The sequence below is a fragment of the Carassius auratus genome, chromosome 33 (assembly GCF_003368295.1).
Source record: "Carassius auratus strain Wakin chromosome 33, ASM336829v1, whole genome shotgun sequence".
In the NCBI taxonomy this organism is placed as follows: domain Eukaryota; kingdom Metazoa; phylum Chordata; class Actinopteri; order Cypriniformes; family Cyprinidae; genus Carassius; species Carassius auratus.
The window spans coordinates 3401345-3418749 of NC_039275.1; the positions used below are offsets into that span (position 1 = coordinate 3401345).

Genomic DNA, 17405 nt, shown 5'->3' on the forward strand with positions numbered 1-17405 from the left:
ACAAATATTTTAGTTTATTCTGGAAATAATTATATAAAAAAACTTTTTACACAAGAACACGGGTTCAGTCCTAGTTAGATTTGATCCGGTCTCTAAACTAAATTAAACTACAGTCCTGATCATTGACTGCACACTGCCACCTGCAGCTCAAAACACTGTATGTACCACTGAAATGCTATCTATTTCTTTCTCCAATGTTTAACACAGTATTGGCATTTTACGTGACTTTAATAAAATGACAATTTTATGTACACTTAAAAAAAACTTTTAATTTAATAAATTTAAAACAAGTAATTGTAGAACAATTATGGAATCTTATTTTGAAATCCCGCTCGGAAAAAAAACTTTTATTTTGAAATCCGACCAACCTCTCAGACCCGGAAATGTCAACACAACAAAACCAGAGGATTGAAAACATACTATCTCTAAAATTAGTTTAAAGTGTTTTACTGTATGTTAATGTATTTATGATAAGAGTACACACAGGATAGTACGTGTATATTCAAGAATCTAGCTATGTTTAAATGGTTTTTATGTTCATAAGGCGAAGGATGTTTAAGAACATGTTTAAATCCGGGTGTTTAGTTCGGACTTTTCATGTGATTCTGACCTGGATCACAACTTTAGTGCTCTTTCTGCATAACACAGGTAAATTTCATTGTGTGTGTGTGTGTTTTCAAATATATTACATTTATTAAAATTATATTTGTATTTGAAGAAATAATAATAATAATAAAGATTTTTTAATATGCTTTTAAAAATTATCTTCTGTTCATCATGGCTGCATTTTTTTTTTTTTTGACAAAAAAATATAGAAAAAATAATTCTGTAAAATATTATTAACATTTAAAATGATGATTTTTAAGTTAATATACTTTACAATATAATTTACTTCTGTGATCAAGTCAGAATTTTTTTTGGAACCTGTCTTTATCATCATTTTTTATCAGCTTAACACATCCTTGCTGAATAAAAACATTCATTTATTTAAAGAAAAAAGAAAGGAAGAAATTATTAATGACTGTATTAATGACTTTTTTTTTAATAAATGCTACTCTTTTATTATAAACTATTATAAGAATCCTTTAAAATGTATGACAGGGTCCACAAAAAAAAAAATTATATATATATATATATATATATATATATATATATATATATAAGTACTTTTGATATTACAGCACAACTGTAATAAATCAGCATATTAATAATGATTCCATAAACTCATGTGACACTGAAACCTGGAGTAATGATGCTGAAAATACAAAGAAATAAATTATATTTTATAATATTATATAACCACAAATATAAAACCATTATTTTAAATTGTAATAATATTTTTTTTCTGTAAAACTTAAAAAATCTCACTTTTGAACCAGTGTATATATATAAAGTACTTCAAATATTCTATTTATATATTTTATTTAATTTTTCTATATAATATATATAATAGTATATATTTACATATTAAGAGAGAAGTGTTAAAGACTCCTGTTTTGGTGCAGATCTTCGTAAGTGTCAGGAGAGAGGAGATCTGTTCCAGCCGGTGGTCTTCAGCTCCGTGGTGCTGCTCTCTGTACTGATGTACTTCACCGTGTCTCTGATGGATCCTGGCTTCGTTCTGTCTGACAGCGACACAGAGGTAGTTCTGAAAGCAACGTCTGTATGAGACAGTATCCTACTCGAATAATAACAGATATCTGGGCTCTTTCAGGGAACGTCGGCGGACAGTAATGAAGAACTGGAGAAGATGATTCCTCAAGATCTCAGTTCTGTGAAGCAGCGACGCTGTGGCTACTGCTTTAAACTGGTACTTCATTAACCTAGACGCTCCACGATAAAGTTCCTTCCAGTGAAATCTGTTTATTCTCTCCTCTTTCTGTGTGAACCAGCAACCGATGAGGGCCAGGCACTGTAAAACCTGTAAGTGCTGTGTGAGGCGCTTTGACCATCACTGTCCCTGGATAGACAACTGTGTTGGAGAGAGGAATCACAAGTGGTTTCTGCTGTACCTGTGTGTGCAGTTTGTGGCTGTATCGTGGGGTTTACAGGCTTCATGGTGAGTCTTGAGCAGGACATGTGTTTTCTGTGTTTTTAACATCCTATTATTTGATCAGACGGCTGGATAATTTAGTAAAAGTGATATAGTTCATTTAAAGATGTTTTAAGACAAATGTAATATAACATATTATAAACATTTATTTCCAAGGTGGACCGTTTCTGTGAATTAAACAGTGTAACAGGGTCATGATGACAATGTTTAGATTGAAATGTTTTGAGTTTATATATTTTTATAGAATAGTATGCATTATGCCAGGGGTTTTCAAACTGGGGCCTGAAGGAAAGCATTAAACAGTTAAAATGAATAAATAATATGAAATAAAATGAACAAAATACATTTATTTAATTGAAACAAATGAATGAATGTAATAAAAAAATTATCAAATAAATTTTCATTTAAAAAGTAAGTCAAATGTGATTAAAATAAATATAAAATTATTACAATAAATAAATACTTATTTGAATAAATAATAAATAAATTTTGATAAAAGTAAATAAATAAATTTTAAAAATGAATAACTAAATGTGATTAAAATTAACAGGAAGGATTGAAATAAATAAATAATTGAATTTAAATAATAAATAAATAAATGTGATAAAATGATTCAAATAATTAATGTTTGAGTAAAATAAACAAATACATTTTGATAATAAATAAATAAATAAAATTAAAAGTAAATAGGTAATAGATAACTAAAATTAACAGAAATTATTCAAATAAATAGATAATTTTATTTAAATAATAAATGTGATTAACAAAATAAATAATGTTTGATTTAAAATAAAAAAAATGAAATAAATAGATAATTTTGGTTCAATAATAAATAAATGAATGTGATTAAACTGATTAAAATAAATAATGTTTGATTAAAATAAACAATAAATACATTTTGATACAAAATAAATAAATACAATTTAATTTAAATAAGTAAGTAATAGATAACTAAACATTATAGGAATGATTCAAATAAATAGATAATTGTATTTCAATAATTAATTAACGTGATTAAAATAAATAATAAATACATTTTGATTAAAACAGACAAATTTGATTGAAATAAATGATACATCTGTCAGCACAGTACTGTAGTGAGCAGGAGATATATCACATATTTATAGTTCATTTTTAACAACATTCATATTTTTTATATGTGAAAATACATTTTGTGTATAAATTGAAATGTATGGATTGGAGTCCCTCTCAAGAGGATCGTGATATTTGGAGTCTGTGACAACTAAAAGAGTGAAAACCACTAATGTACGCAGTGCCTTATCTTCATTGATCCCAGAGAAGCTATTTATTAAGCTGATTAGCACTTTCCCCTCATTACTGATTATTTACAGTCCAGCAGGGTTCAGTTATTAATAATGCATCAAATGCACTGTGGATGACCCTAAAGTGCATGTGTTTAAGGTCCGGCGTGGTCTCAGCACCCACCTGGCAGCAGTGGTTCACTCAGAACGGATTCCTGCTCGGGGCGTTTGCGCTGACGGCCGTGTTTTCGGTGGTGGTGCTGCTCCTGCTGTGCATCCACCTGTACCTGGCCTCGGTGAACAGCACCACCTGGGAGTTCATGTCCCGCCAGCGCATCCTGTACCTCAAACACCGCGACTCGGAGGAGAACCCGTTCGACAGAGGACTCGTCTGCAACCTGTGGGACTTCTGCTGCGTCTGTGGGACAGTAGCGTGGGAGAGGATCTACATCAGACACACCAACGGGGCTAAATGAGCCGATTTTATCATCAAGGAGAAGTCCACAGAAACATTGAATGTTTTATTGAGCGTCTCTTTAGACCGTATTTTTACTAATACTGATGTGAGGTGGTTATTTGCAACATTTATGAAGTAAACCTGCAGGGAACATGTACAGTATCTACTTTATAAATGGGTTAAGGATGTTTTCTCCTCATTTGTTGCATGATATATAATGAGGGATGGTTCCCAAGAGATTCTTTTAAATCTTGCTTTTTTTATTTTGCATAAGTAGTTAATTTTATATGTGACTAAATAAACGTTTGCACACAATATTTATTGACTTTGCTAATGAATGATTCTTATAAGCCTGAAAAAAAAAATGCTTCAGTGAATAAAGGTAGTTCTGAGCGGTTCATGAAGCTTTGTTTATTTATTCATATCTGTTTTGAAATTATCCTCAAATTTGGAATTCGTGAGACTTTAAGCAATGGGACAACTTCCAAATGAGCCTCAAGATGACTTAAAATTGTTTAACGTAAGGCAAATATTTATTAGTTTAATAAGCTACAAATCCAGATATTTGTTGTTTTATTCTCCTTTGAACAAGAATCAGGGTTCCCATTGTGGAAAAGCTGGACATTTTAGGTATCCTGATTTTAAAAGTGTGTCCTGGGTAATATATATAAATAAAATGTTTATAAACTAGTGGCACTTTTCTATAGTTCAAGCTTTAAAATATTTTGTCTGATTTTATATATATATATATATATATTATTATTATTCTTATTCTTATCCAGTATATCACAAGCTACTTGGAAAATACATGCAAATTAATTGAGGTTTGGCATACTTAAAATATTGTGTACAATGTCAAAAAGGCTGAACCACTAACTACTTAAAGAGTTTTGTCTATTTCTATCTACACTAAAGCAACTGTATTGAATTCAAACTACATGTTTTATTAATTTATGCTTTCGTAGAAATTGAACCCATGACCTTGGCGTTGCTTGCTCGACTTCTATTGTTGGAGCTACATGATTCAGGGACGTTTTTGTATTAAAGCCATGGGCGTTTTTGAGAAATGTAACTTTTTGTTGTTGTTTGTTTATCTTGAACGTCGCGTTTTTAGAATGTTCTTCACGCGCCGGACCCGAGCGCAACGCGTTTTAAAACGTCATCCTCGCGCAAATTTACGTAGAAAAACAATGGAACGTCAGCGCGGTGGAAAACAATACGGGTTCTGTGTGAACGGCGTCATTTGAACGCATTCAGTTTAAATAATATTAAACATAGTCCTGTGTGTTTATTTAAAGTGTTGTTTTGGCCAGAACCATTTTACCTACATTCAGGTGACATGTTATGAAAGCTTCATTAAAATCCCGCCCTTTCTGTAGCGGTTCCATGCTCAGCCCCGCCCCCCACCGGCGCCGCCCAATCAGAGAGCAGGTCCGGGGAGAGACGTCGAGCTCGGCGGGTTGTTCTGGAAGGGGCGGAGTTCATTTTTCGAGCTCGTGAGGGGCGCGTTCTGTCCGAAAGAGAGCGCGTGAGAATCTGCGTTCGTTCCCTCGCGGTAAGTTTGTGCGGAGCAGCGCGGACTCACTCGGTTCTCGTCCTAATACAGTCTCCAGAAACCAAGCTCCAGGAGGACGATCTTCTACCTCCACAGCGCTTGATTCTCTCTGGAAACTCCTCTCGTCCCGATCAGTGAAATCATGTCTGCCTCAGCGGCTAAAGTCAGTAAAAAGGAACTGAACTCGAACCACGACGGAGGGGACGAGACCTCAGGTAACGTTAAGCGAGAACAATCGACGGGCGTTTTCACTTTTTCCTTCTCTCCTAAGCGTGTTTTAACTACTGTTGTAGCTAGTTAATTCTCCGCGGCTCGAGTATGACTCGTTTCTGTGGACCGTGGCGATGTGTTTGTGTTTGGCCGCGGAGGCCATGTTTGATTTCTGCGAACTAACGTTAAGCGCGCCACAAAGCCCCATTAGGACGCACACAAAAACCGTTATATTTTAAAAATCAAAGCCCGGGAGTTTGTTTTGTTCTGCCCGCTAACGGATTTTTTTTTCCCGAAGAAACGCGTGCAGTTAAAGAGTGTAAAACACGCGGGACGGAAGCGTCCGATCGCGGTGCTTTATTGTTGTTGTTCTTTAGCTTTAGCCTAGCCACGTCTTCCGCCATGATGTAGCACTGGCTAATTGTTGTTTATGCACTTTAAAAGGTCGAACGATGGTATAAATTAACGCCGAAGAGACTTTCTCGCGCATCGTCGGTTGGTTCGCGACGGAAGCAGGTGCAGCGCGAGCGGTTCTGTGCACATTTAAACCACGCGGCATCAGACTGCACTCGCGTCACAGAACAATTTCCCGCGAATAATACTAATTTTTCAAAAGAAACCATGAACAAGTGTTACGTTTAAACACCTTTAAATTCTACTCTAATCGTTGAAAATGCGTGTATTGGAAATAAATTAATTTTAGCTGATGTTGTGCTAGTTTTTAAAACATTTCCTGTTTTTTTCCCTCAACACTTGTTTAGAAAAAGAGCAGCAAGAAGCCATCGAGCACATCGATGAAGTACAGAATGAAATCGACAGGTATGTAGAACTATATTATATTAAGTCAGTTAAGAAATTTTAAGTCAATGTTGTGATGCTCGTGAATCGAGAGGATTTATTTTATTTATTTTTGTTAGACTGAACGAGCAGGCAAGTGAAGAGATTCTTAAAGTCGAACAGAAATACAACAAACTTCGCCAGCCGTTCTTCCAGAAGAGGTCTGAGCTCATAGCCAAAATCCCCAACTTTTGGGTCACCACATTTGTCAACCACCCACAAGGTAAGCCCCTGTACAAATGATTACACCGTTACTTACCATAATACTCAGTGAGAGTTAAATAGTTGAATATGATCTGGTTCTCTAGTCTCTGCTCTTCTTGGGGAGGAGGATGAGGAGGCGCTTCACTATCTGACCAGAGTTGAGGTCACAGAGTTTGAAGACATCAAATCCGGCTACAGAATAGATTTTGTAAGTGGTAAAAATGGTTTCTCATGGCTTAGAGATTTTATGTTCCCATAACTCACCCTCTTTTTTCCGTTGTGTTGTAGTATTTCGATGAAAACATGTATTTTGAGAACAAAGTCCTATCTAAAGAAATTCACCTGAACGAGAGTGGAGACCCAACCTCAAAGTCGACAGAGATCAAATGGAAACCTGGAAAAGTATGCATGATGTTTAATATTAAAGAGTTAGCTTCTCTCTGACTGCGTTCTATTAATATGTGATTCCTTCTTCTGCAGGACCTCACGAGTCGGTCCGGTCAGACACAGAGTAAAGCGGGTAAGAAACGGCAACATGAAGAACCCGAGAGCTTCTTCACCTGGTTTTCTGATCACGCCGATTCAGGCGCGGACGAGTTGGGCGAAGTCATTAAAGACGACATCTGGCCGAATCCTCTGCAGTACTACTTGGTGAGACTGGCACAATGTCCACACAGAAATGGGAATCTTTAAAAACATTCAGATTAACCTTGTTTGTATCAACTTGGTCTCATAAAGTCTCCATTCCAGTCACTTTTTAAAGGATGTGGTCAAGCAATTCTTCCAGTTCACGCAGCGGACGTTTTGCGTTTCTAACCCTAACAGGTTCCAGACATGGAGGACGAGGAAGGAGAGGGTGAGGATGATGATGAAGACGAGGAAGGTCTGGATGATATTGATGAAGAGGGAGAAGATGACGGAGAGGAAGAGGAGGATGATGATGGAGAGGTATGCAGCCAGTGCATTTGAAGTGTGCACGTCGTGTCGAAAGTCTCTAAATGTGTAACTGTATTCGCTCTTTATTAAATTTCACTTCTTAAGAGAACATTTTCAATTGCAGGATGATGACGGCGAGGATGACTGAAGCTGAAATAGAGGAATATTATCCACGTCTCCCCAGTCCGGTTTCCAAATTGCTTCTTTGGCTTTTTTTGTTGTTGTTTTTTTTGGGGGGAGGGGGGAGCAATATGCTTCGTTTTCCTGTTTTTGGTTTTGAGCTCCATCTTTCCTCTATCCTGAACTTGCTGTGACGAAGTCCCCTGAAAAGACTCACAATAAACTGATGGCAAGATCTTGCCGACATGGCATCCACCATCTCAATTTCCAAACGCATTTCGAGGTAAAAAGCAAAACACTGTAGTTATCGGCCACACAACGTCTGGAGTAGACTTGCAAATAGTGTTCTGTTTTTTTTTTTTTGTAATTAAATATATATGTACAAATGATCTTCTTCCTGTTGCCGTTTTGTGTGTTTAATTGAACTGAAGCCACGGAGCGCTGTGATTGGCTAGCTCTAGCATTCTCCACCGTTTTGTTTCTTTATTCTTGGTGTGTATAAACCCTTCATGGAAGTGAATCCCTGTTTCAGGAGGGCTGAGGAACAAGAGGGTTTGTGAACACCATCATTGAGTCTTTGATTTTTATCTTGTCTTGTTTTACAGACATTCACCAGATTTGAAATGGATTTTTGATAAAGAAAATAAAATATTCCAAAAAATCTAATCACGCCTGTGACTTTCTCTTCAACTTTCAGTGAACTTTATGTAGTGGTTGTATTACTGCTTCAATCTGTTGGGTTGGTTTTCAAATAAAACGCCAGGTTTTGTATTAATCCAGATGCAAAGAAAATAAAATAAAGGTTAAAATAGTTTAAAAGTCAATGGGATGCCATATTTTTTATAGTCCTTCGGTCAAGTCAAGAACAAAGCCAGGCATTCAAATATCATTAAATATTCCCCATAAAAATAGCTTTATTAAATGGGATAAAGTGTGGTCTGGCTAATTGTCAACAAAAAGATTCTATATAGACTTCTAGAAGACACTTCCAGCTAATTTTCATTTTTGAGTGAACTATTCCATGACATTTACATGAACGAATGCAGAAATTTGCTTATTTCTTGTTTTGTAGTCCAGTAGCATGAAATACATTTTGCATGCAAGCTAAAAAAAAAAAAAAAAACTAAGTGTGTGCATCAAGAATAAGTACTACAAATATGTGCATAAATTTCATTTAGTATAATAATATGTACTAACATTTACATACTTGGCAGATGCTTTTATTAAATGAAAATTAAACATCTTACTTCCTGCTTTCTTTAGAAATCGAACCCAAAACCTTCATGTTGCTATTGCCATCCTCTACTTATTTATACTGTGTATACAGTATTTTTATTGCACTTCATATGAAAACATCGGTTACTGATTACAAAAATTGTTGTTAGTAACGTAATACATTACACATTATTTAAGGTAAATCGTAAAACTATAGATATTTTAAAATAACATCAAAATAAAACAATTTATAATTCTGTACTAATGTTAAAGCCGCTTTCTTATGCATTAGATTCAAATACAACAATAATCAAAACACACTTGGTGTACTTGGTTTAATCCTTATACCATATAAAATCATAAATATCTGCATCAATATACAGTACATTTCATATTAGTGTACGCACGTGAAATTACACTCCACCATATTGCAGAAATAAAGCTTATAGAATAAGCTGATTACTGTAATACTGTTAATGTCACTTGTCTAAAACAGATGGTTAGAGGATATTTTTTATGAATTTGAGATCGTATGGATACATTAAGACACCAACATAAACTAAATTGAGAATAAGGACATCAGTTCCTTATATTTCTCCGATAAAAGAAAACAAACTTGAACTTAAGAAGGCATGATGCTCGATTAAATAAATCCTACAGATGAGAAAAACACATTAACACTTATTCATCCACTAAACAGTGTTGGCTTATGCTTCATTTCAGTGTAGAGCATTTTTCTTTAAACATTTGTCAGGTTGATTTCCACCAATCAGGAGTTGAAGAAGGCGGAGCCAAGCTCGCTCCTGGGAGCGGGAATCTGCTTGGTTCTTAAAGACGTCTAGATGAAAGATGCATTGGCTATTAGTTATTAAAAATATAATTTAGCTGATACAAACAAGAAAAGCTTACCTCTAGAAACTGTTTGAGTCTGGTTACGGAGCCCATTTGACCGGTGCTGGTGACCGCTTCGATCCTGAGAGAATTAGGCATATTAATGATTATACCTTATATTAAAGGAATACTTCACCCAAAAATGTAAATTTGGTGAAAATTAACTTCCCATCAGGCCATCCAAGATTAGGATGAGTTTGTTTCTTCATCAGATTTGGAGAAATGTAGCATTGCATTACTTGCTCACCATTGTATGCTCGTCAGTGAATGGGTGCCGTCAGAATGAATGGTCCATAATGATCCATAATCCATAATAATGCTTCCTACAGTGAAAAAAATCCATCTCCTGTTGTCTCTCCCATCAAATTTGTTTTGGACTGTTTAAACGCTGCTTGATCTGTGCAGATTTCTCTCCTGATTCAGAACAGATCCACTTTTCCACTTTAGGAAGCATTACTATGGACTGTATTAGAAGGAAGCAACGCTTTGAAGTTAAAAAGGTTTTAATGCTGGATTTGTTTCAGCTTTTGTCTTCTCCAGATGTTCACTGATGGACTTGGATTACTGTGGATTATTGTGATGTTTTTATTAGACTCTCATTCTGACGGCACCCATTCACTGCAGAGCATACAATGGTGAGCAAGTGATGCAATGCTACATTTCTCCAAACCTGATGAAGAAACAAACTCATCCTGACTTTGGATTGCCTGAGGATGAGAACATTTTCAGCTAATTTTCATTTTAAGGTGAACTGTTCCTTTAAATCAGAGAAAAAGTGCATCAGAATGCAGCAGCATTTAAACACAAACAAACAAGCAAACAAACAAACAGAAGGACGAAAGGAATATTTGGAGGCTAATTTCTTTAGGTTCATTTTTGGATGCTTGATATATAAAGCATAAGGGTGTATTATGCATTTAGAAGGCAATAAATATTTAAATAAATATTAAAAATGTCTTAAAGACAGCTAGATAATACCGCGGAAAGTATTCTTCAATAATAAGCAATATCAGTTTCCAGAACTGCCCTCGATATTGTCTCATCAAAGCATTTCCACAGACCTAAAGAGACACAAATACATAGCCATGAAGCAAATACTGATAAAAAATAAAACACTTGCAACAGGAAAAAGCATTCACCTCCAGGAAGTCGAAGAGAATAGTAGCCGTGATGTCAGCGAGTGGCTTCATGTTGAGGATTTGTGCGAGCCACGTTGACCTTTTTTTTAACAAAAACCTGTGATAAACAACCTCTGTTTGCTTTACACACATATTTAGTTACAATTCAGTAATTAATGTTGCATGCATGCATAAATGTTTCACTTTTAAATGCAAGTAAAGACAGAGTTTAAGTAAGTAAAACTGAAACTATTGCACATGTTTTCAAGAGAAATATCGGATATGTTGTTCATGCCATTTGTATTTTCTATACAGTACAACATTAATAACACCAAAGACTGATTTATTAAAATTAGCATTTATAAATTAAGGAAACTACAATGACAGGTATTTATTTAGTATATATTTCTATGAAAGTGTGATTAAAGATTAATTTTTACAGTGCAGTTGAAAATGTGTTAAGAATTAAAAGGGTCTTTCTGTATGCATTTAGATTAACTGATGGTTGGAAATGGATTATTAAAATCTTTAAAGCAAAATGACATCCCTAATTAAAACTCAAGTAAAAAAACAAAACAAAAAAACTTTAACTGAAGAAATAAAAATGTAACATTATTTCAGCTAGTTGCGGATGCAACATTTCTTATTTTCATTCATTTAGCGTGAAATACAACAATAACTAAAACTGAACGAACTAAAATTAATTAATTAATTTTAATAAAAACGATAGACACTTAAATAAAAGTTTAATATAAAAAAATTAACTTAACTAAAATAAAAAATAAAAACATTAATCTATATTATAAAATATTCACAAACACTATAATATTTAAATAACACTAAGATGTTCATGTGTGCATAGACAAATGGCTAAAAAACAGTGCAGACAGAAGGCAAAAATTCACATTCTCCTTAATATGTGACTCAAAAGAGCACAAAAGCAGTCTTGAGTCTCTGGGGTATATTTGTAGGAATAGCCAAAAAAATACTTTATATGTGTCAAAATTATAGATTTTTCTTTTATGCCAAAAATCATTAGGATATTAAGAAAAGAGACTTAATTTTTGATCAGTAATATGCATTGCTAAGAATTAATTCGAACAACTTTAAAAAGATGATTTTCTCAATATTCTGCACACTCAGATCCCAGATTTCCCAGATGATTTAATAAACTCTACTTCAATGGAAAGCTTATTCATTCAGCTTTCAGATGATGTATAACTGGTTTTGTGCTCCAGGGTCACACACTATTGACCAGAGGACTTCTAAACGAATGCAACACACACTTCTGGTGATCCTCCACAGACGTGCCTCGCTCCATCGGTGGATAGTGTGGCACAGCGTAAAGGCACTTCCTGTGGAGGTGAGCGAGTATAAGTTCTCCGATTCCAGGATGCAGTTCCCAGATGCCTGAGGCCACAGCGGCGATGGGGAACGCTGCCGAATGATTGGACGCCACCTCCTCTTCTCCTTGTTTCTGTGAATGCATCATCAACATTACCTTTGCTTGCATTCAAAAATCTTTTTGGTTGTGTATTTATGTTAACATCTGCCTCACCACAAACTTCTCCGCTAGTTTATAACCAACAAACTCCGACCCCTGAGGATGCTGGGACGTCGACACTGTCTTTCCAGCGGACGTCACTGGACGACCGGACAACAGCTTGTCCATCTTCTCAAAGGCCTCCTTCAGCGGAGCACCTACACACAAAACATGTTTAAAGGAAATTAGCAGACATGAAGTGAACTTTGAGTGATGCTTTCAATTAATCTGACATCGAACCTTTTTAATCAATGTGTAAAGAAAACATCACTAAAGATTATTTGCAATCCAATAATCGCAATAAACTCGTGTTTCCTAATGTTTCAAAGTCTGGACGTTTAAATGTTACCAATTTTATAACCATAAATGTCATTTTGGCATATTTTAATGTGGTGTGACGGATCCAAAGCTCTTTAATTAGCCGAAAAGATTCTCAAGAAAGAAGCAGTTTGTTAAATATATAACATATTCATAACATTTTAATATCACTGTTAGTGATGTCTTCATTGTTTAATGTATGTTTGAATAGATCTGTCATGAAAACAAGTTAATTGCATCATTTAAATGTTTACATTTCAACAATGAATTACGAGTGGAAATATTATATCATTAAAGGGTTTATATAAAAATAGTTTGTTTACAACTTGGGTTTTGTGTCAATCAGTAAATGCAGTTTTATTTACTTCATTTTCAGAGTCTAGCTAAATGAAAACTGAAACCACCAAAACAATTTTGTTACTTGAAATAAAATAAACCTTAACTGACCAAAAAAAATAAAAATAAAAATTTATATATATATATATATATATATATATATATATATATATATATATATATATATATATTTATATTGCTGGTGTTGGTCTCACCGGAGATGTTTGCGGTCTGGCTCACTGGTGTGGTCGCGGCCTTTTGGAGCTCCATTTTTAATTTCTTGGTCTGCAAAAGAAGAGCAAGATAATTATTCACTAGTACAACATCAGAAACTATCTGCTAGATGCTGACGGGCGTCTAACCTGCGTGTCTTTAGCTGTGCTGAGCTCATCAAACGCCTGAGTGCACCAATGGCCGAATCCTGCAGGGTGTTGTACCATTTTAAAGTGCTGTCATCCGCCCCTGTCTGCAGACCTGAGGATCAGATGAAAACCACTCATTTAAGTTCACAATGTTCACAATAAACACTGCATCCTTTCAAAGTCTCATGCATGTTCACCTGCTCTCTCACCCTGTGTCCTTGTCTTCTCTTTGGCAGACTGTGCTGCGTTTTTCTTCTGCTCCTCTTGTTGGGTTTTCAGCTCCTCGTGTCTTTTCTTCTTCTCCTCCTCTTCCTCCTGCTCCTTCCTCTTCCTCTCAGCAGCCTGTGCCACCTCGTCCTGAAGGTTTCTGACCAGTGACCTCATTTCCTGTAGCGCTCCGCCACGGTCAAATCCTCCACACTGGGAAACTGACCCTGCCAAATGCATATTATTTATTTATGCATTGGGTAGATGCTTTGACCTTAAGTGACTTGCATTGCATTTCAGCTGCAGGAGCATATCATACATTATTAATTAAATATACACCACAAAAGTTTTTGAAATAAATCTCCTGTGCTCACCGAGGCTGCATTTATTTGATCAAAAATACAATAAAATTATGAAATATTATTACAATTTAAAATAGCTGTTTTCTATGCGAGTATATCATATTCATCAGAGTATCAAAAAGAAAAAAAATGTAGGGCGGGGTCTTGGTTCTATTCATCCAAGTTTTTGATTGGCTGTTGAGATGTCTGTATGCAGATGAGTGTGAGCTTGCGGGGGCGGAGCTTAAACAGAAAGCAGTGACCAATGACCAAATCTGTCATTCAAACTCTTCTAATTATTACCATTTAAGGGCTTGAATTTCGGCGCTGGATTGCAGCATAGTTCTATGAATTCCCGCCGTTTCTGCGCTTGTAATGTGGGAAATCACAGCAAATACTTCAACATGAAAGATGCACGTGACAGACGACAGAATTAATCATTTGCACATGCTTTTGAGTCTCAAAATTTTAAACATTCAAGTGCTCAATGCAGTACTTGCGTGCTCTGTGACTTCTGTGAGCCGCCTCACACCCAAACATACCCAAAAAAATATGTCAAAGCCCCCGTCTTGATGAGTATTAATGTAAACAGGCCATTAATACTAAACATTTTCGCTATATAGGCTATAAAGTTAATGTAAACAGTTGAGAAAAAAAACTTATGTGTAACAGTTTGAGCCGAGCTTGAGGTCTTAAAGAGACAGCAACCTAAATAAACCTGCTGCGTCATTAATGTTTATTCATACTAACCAGAGTTATGTCAAAGTTAAATATGTTATTTTTATTTATTTTTTGTGGTATTTCTGTACCCAAATATTAGTGTTAAACCTACCTCAAAAACTTAAAGCAATGTTAATTTTAGTTGTATTTTGTTATTCTATTTGTTTGTGACATTGCTTGTCATTATTCTTATTTTATAAGAATGTTATTATTTATTACAAACTGTTTACTTAAAATAAATTAAATTCAGAGTTAAAATTTTAGAACTTTTTTTTGATTTTTAGAATTTTTTAGAACTTCCTTACAATATAAATATGAATCAACATCATTAGTAATTGTAAAACAGAAATAAACTGGATGACGAAACATTTAGTTTGGATGATTGTGGTTTAAAAATATCTCTAAAAAAAAATACACTAAATCCATCTTCAAATAAAAAAAATCGAAATCGAAATTCAGGCCCTGTACTTAAACCAATGATTGTGTTGAAGTTCCTGATAAAGTTGGTCAAAGCTATTATTAAAGTGCAAACAGGCTTTGTATTGCAACACTCAAGTCTCTTCAGAATAAATGTGTAATGTGTAATGAATGAATGCAAATGCACTAAACCAAGTCTTGAATTGTGTGGCTTAAGAAGTCACCTTCTGCTCTTCCTCCTCAGCGTGGATGGAGACCGGAGACGAAGAGGCGGGAGATGAAATCTGTCTGGGACTGATGGGAAACGAAGCATCTTCTGAGAGCCCGGGACTGGTATCACGAACACATGAAGTCAGCGAGCAGGTCTTGAGCCGCGGACGAGGACTCAGTCTCTTCAGAATCTGTCCTGAGAGAGGAGACAGACTGGACATCTCCATACAGCCCGCCAGAACATCCTGCAAAAAACACAACACTGAAGATTAAGACTTTACTGATTGAGAAGTTACATTTATTTAACATTTCATTTAAAATATTTATATTATAAACTAAGACTTTGTGTTTTGGTTTTAGTTGAATAAACGCTAAAACGTCAAACAAATGTCTTCATTCCGTCTTTAAATGTTATAAAATAAGAAGAATGAAGTACATTTCTCTACATATTTTTATTTTAAAAAATTTAATTTTTTATCCTTTGTAAGGTAAATAAATACCTACACTGCCGTTCAAAAGTATGGGATCAGTAAGATGTGTAATATTTTTAAAGAAGTTCTTTATGTTCATCTATATTTGATCAGAAATAAATTAATTGGCACAAAAATGCAGTGAAAATTAGAAATGTTATTTTTAAAAATTGTGATGCAAAGCTGAATTTTCAGCATCATTACTCTTTTTCTGCTCACCGAAGCTGCATTTATTTGATTAAAAATACAGTAAAATTGTGAAATATTATTACAATTTAAAATAATGTTTCTATACTTTAATATACTTTAAAATATAATTTATTTCTGTGATGTGCAGCTGTATTTTCAGCATCATTACTCTTCTTCTGCTCACCGAAGCTTTATTTATTTGATTAAAAATACAGTAAAATTGTGAAATATTATTACAATTTAAAATAATGTTTTTATACTTTAATATACTTTAAAATATAATTTATTTCTGTGATGTGCAGCTGTATTTTCAGCATCATTACTCTTCTTCTGCTCACCGAAGCTGCATTTATTTGATTAAAAATACAGTAAAATTGTGAAATATTATTACAATTTAAAATAATGTTTTTATACTTTAATATACTTTAAAATATAATTTATTTCTGTGATGTGCAGCTGTATTTTCAGCATCATTACTCTTCTTCTGCTCACCAAGGCTGCATTTATTTGATACAAAAATACAGTAAAATTGTGAAATATTATTACAATTTAAAATAGCTGTTTTCTATGCGAGTATATATTAAAATAGAATTTATTATTGTGATGCACAGCTATATTTTCAGCATCATTACACCATTCAAAAGTTTGGGATCAGTAAGATTTGTAAAAATTTTAAAGAAGTATTATAGTAATTTTTATATTGTCATAATTAACAATTATTATTATAGCATGTGTTATTCTAATATATACAAGTCATTTTATTTATATACCTCTGCACCATAATATCAGAATACCATGGAGTACATCTCAAAAAACAACACGATATGTTTAATTAGTAATAAATCTGATGAAACTCCACAATGTTAAAACTGATTTTAATATTTCTCAGTTTTTAGCATGTTTTACCTCCCTCTTCTCCAGCCAGTCTGGACTGAATTTGAGATTCCCCTTCGGAGAGTTTTTCAGAGCTTCTAAAGTCTCCCATCGTAGATTTTCAGAGTGAATTTTTAAAGACATTAAAGTGTTTTTACACCGATTTACTCGATATGAAACAGACACCGTAATAATCGAACAGGCCGCCACTTCCGCAACTACAAAATAAAAGTCTGGATTACAAAATAAATACGCGTATCTACAACTATTATACTCTAATACATAACACAGACGTGTAAATAGAATGTGATCACGATTCAATGAAATATATATATATATATATATATATATATATATATATATATATGTGTGTGTGTGTGTGTGTGTGTGTGTGTGTGTGTGTGTGTGTGTGTGTGTGTGTGTGTGTGTGTAATTTAAGGCAAATAATAATTTATTTGATATTATCAGTAGATGATGGGGGTCACAATCCCACTGGAGTGTCATTCTAAGATAATTTTATCTCTGTATTTTCCATGAAATGTTTGATTAAGATTAACTCGT

The 17405-nt window shown here is 34.3% G+C and overlaps 2 protein-coding genes and 1 pseudogene across 2 annotated transcripts; 2 read left to right on the top strand and 1 right to left on the bottom strand.

Moving 5' to 3' along the window:
- Positions 1-359: 359 nt before the first annotated feature.
- zdhhc12a (zDHHC palmitoyltransferase 12a) lies at positions 360-4170 on the top strand. The gene is made up of 5 exons (XM_026217175.1): positions 360-648; positions 1506-1642; positions 1715-1810; positions 1893-2059; positions 3476-4170. The coding sequence occupies exons 1-5, from the start codon at positions 525-527 to the stop codon at positions 3789-3791; spliced, it is 840 nt and encodes a 279-aa protein (XP_026072960.1). The 5' UTR covers positions 360-524; the 3' UTR covers positions 3792-4170.
- Positions 4171-5237: 1067 nt separating this feature from the next.
- Positions 5238-8300, top strand: LOC113052747 (protein SET-like). The gene is made up of 8 exons (XM_026217176.1): positions 5238-5542; positions 6299-6356; positions 6455-6597; positions 6683-6786; positions 6867-6980; positions 7059-7229; positions 7404-7526; positions 7639-8300. The coding sequence occupies exons 1-8, from the start codon at positions 5470-5472 to the stop codon at positions 7660-7662; spliced, it is 810 nt and encodes a 269-aa protein (XP_026072961.1). The 5' UTR covers positions 5238-5469; the 3' UTR covers positions 7663-8300.
- An 888-nt stretch (positions 8301-9188) lies between these two features.
- Positions 9189-17052, bottom strand: LOC113052816 (nucleoporin GLE1-like; annotated as a pseudogene).
- Between the last annotated feature and the right edge of the window lie 353 nt (positions 17053-17405).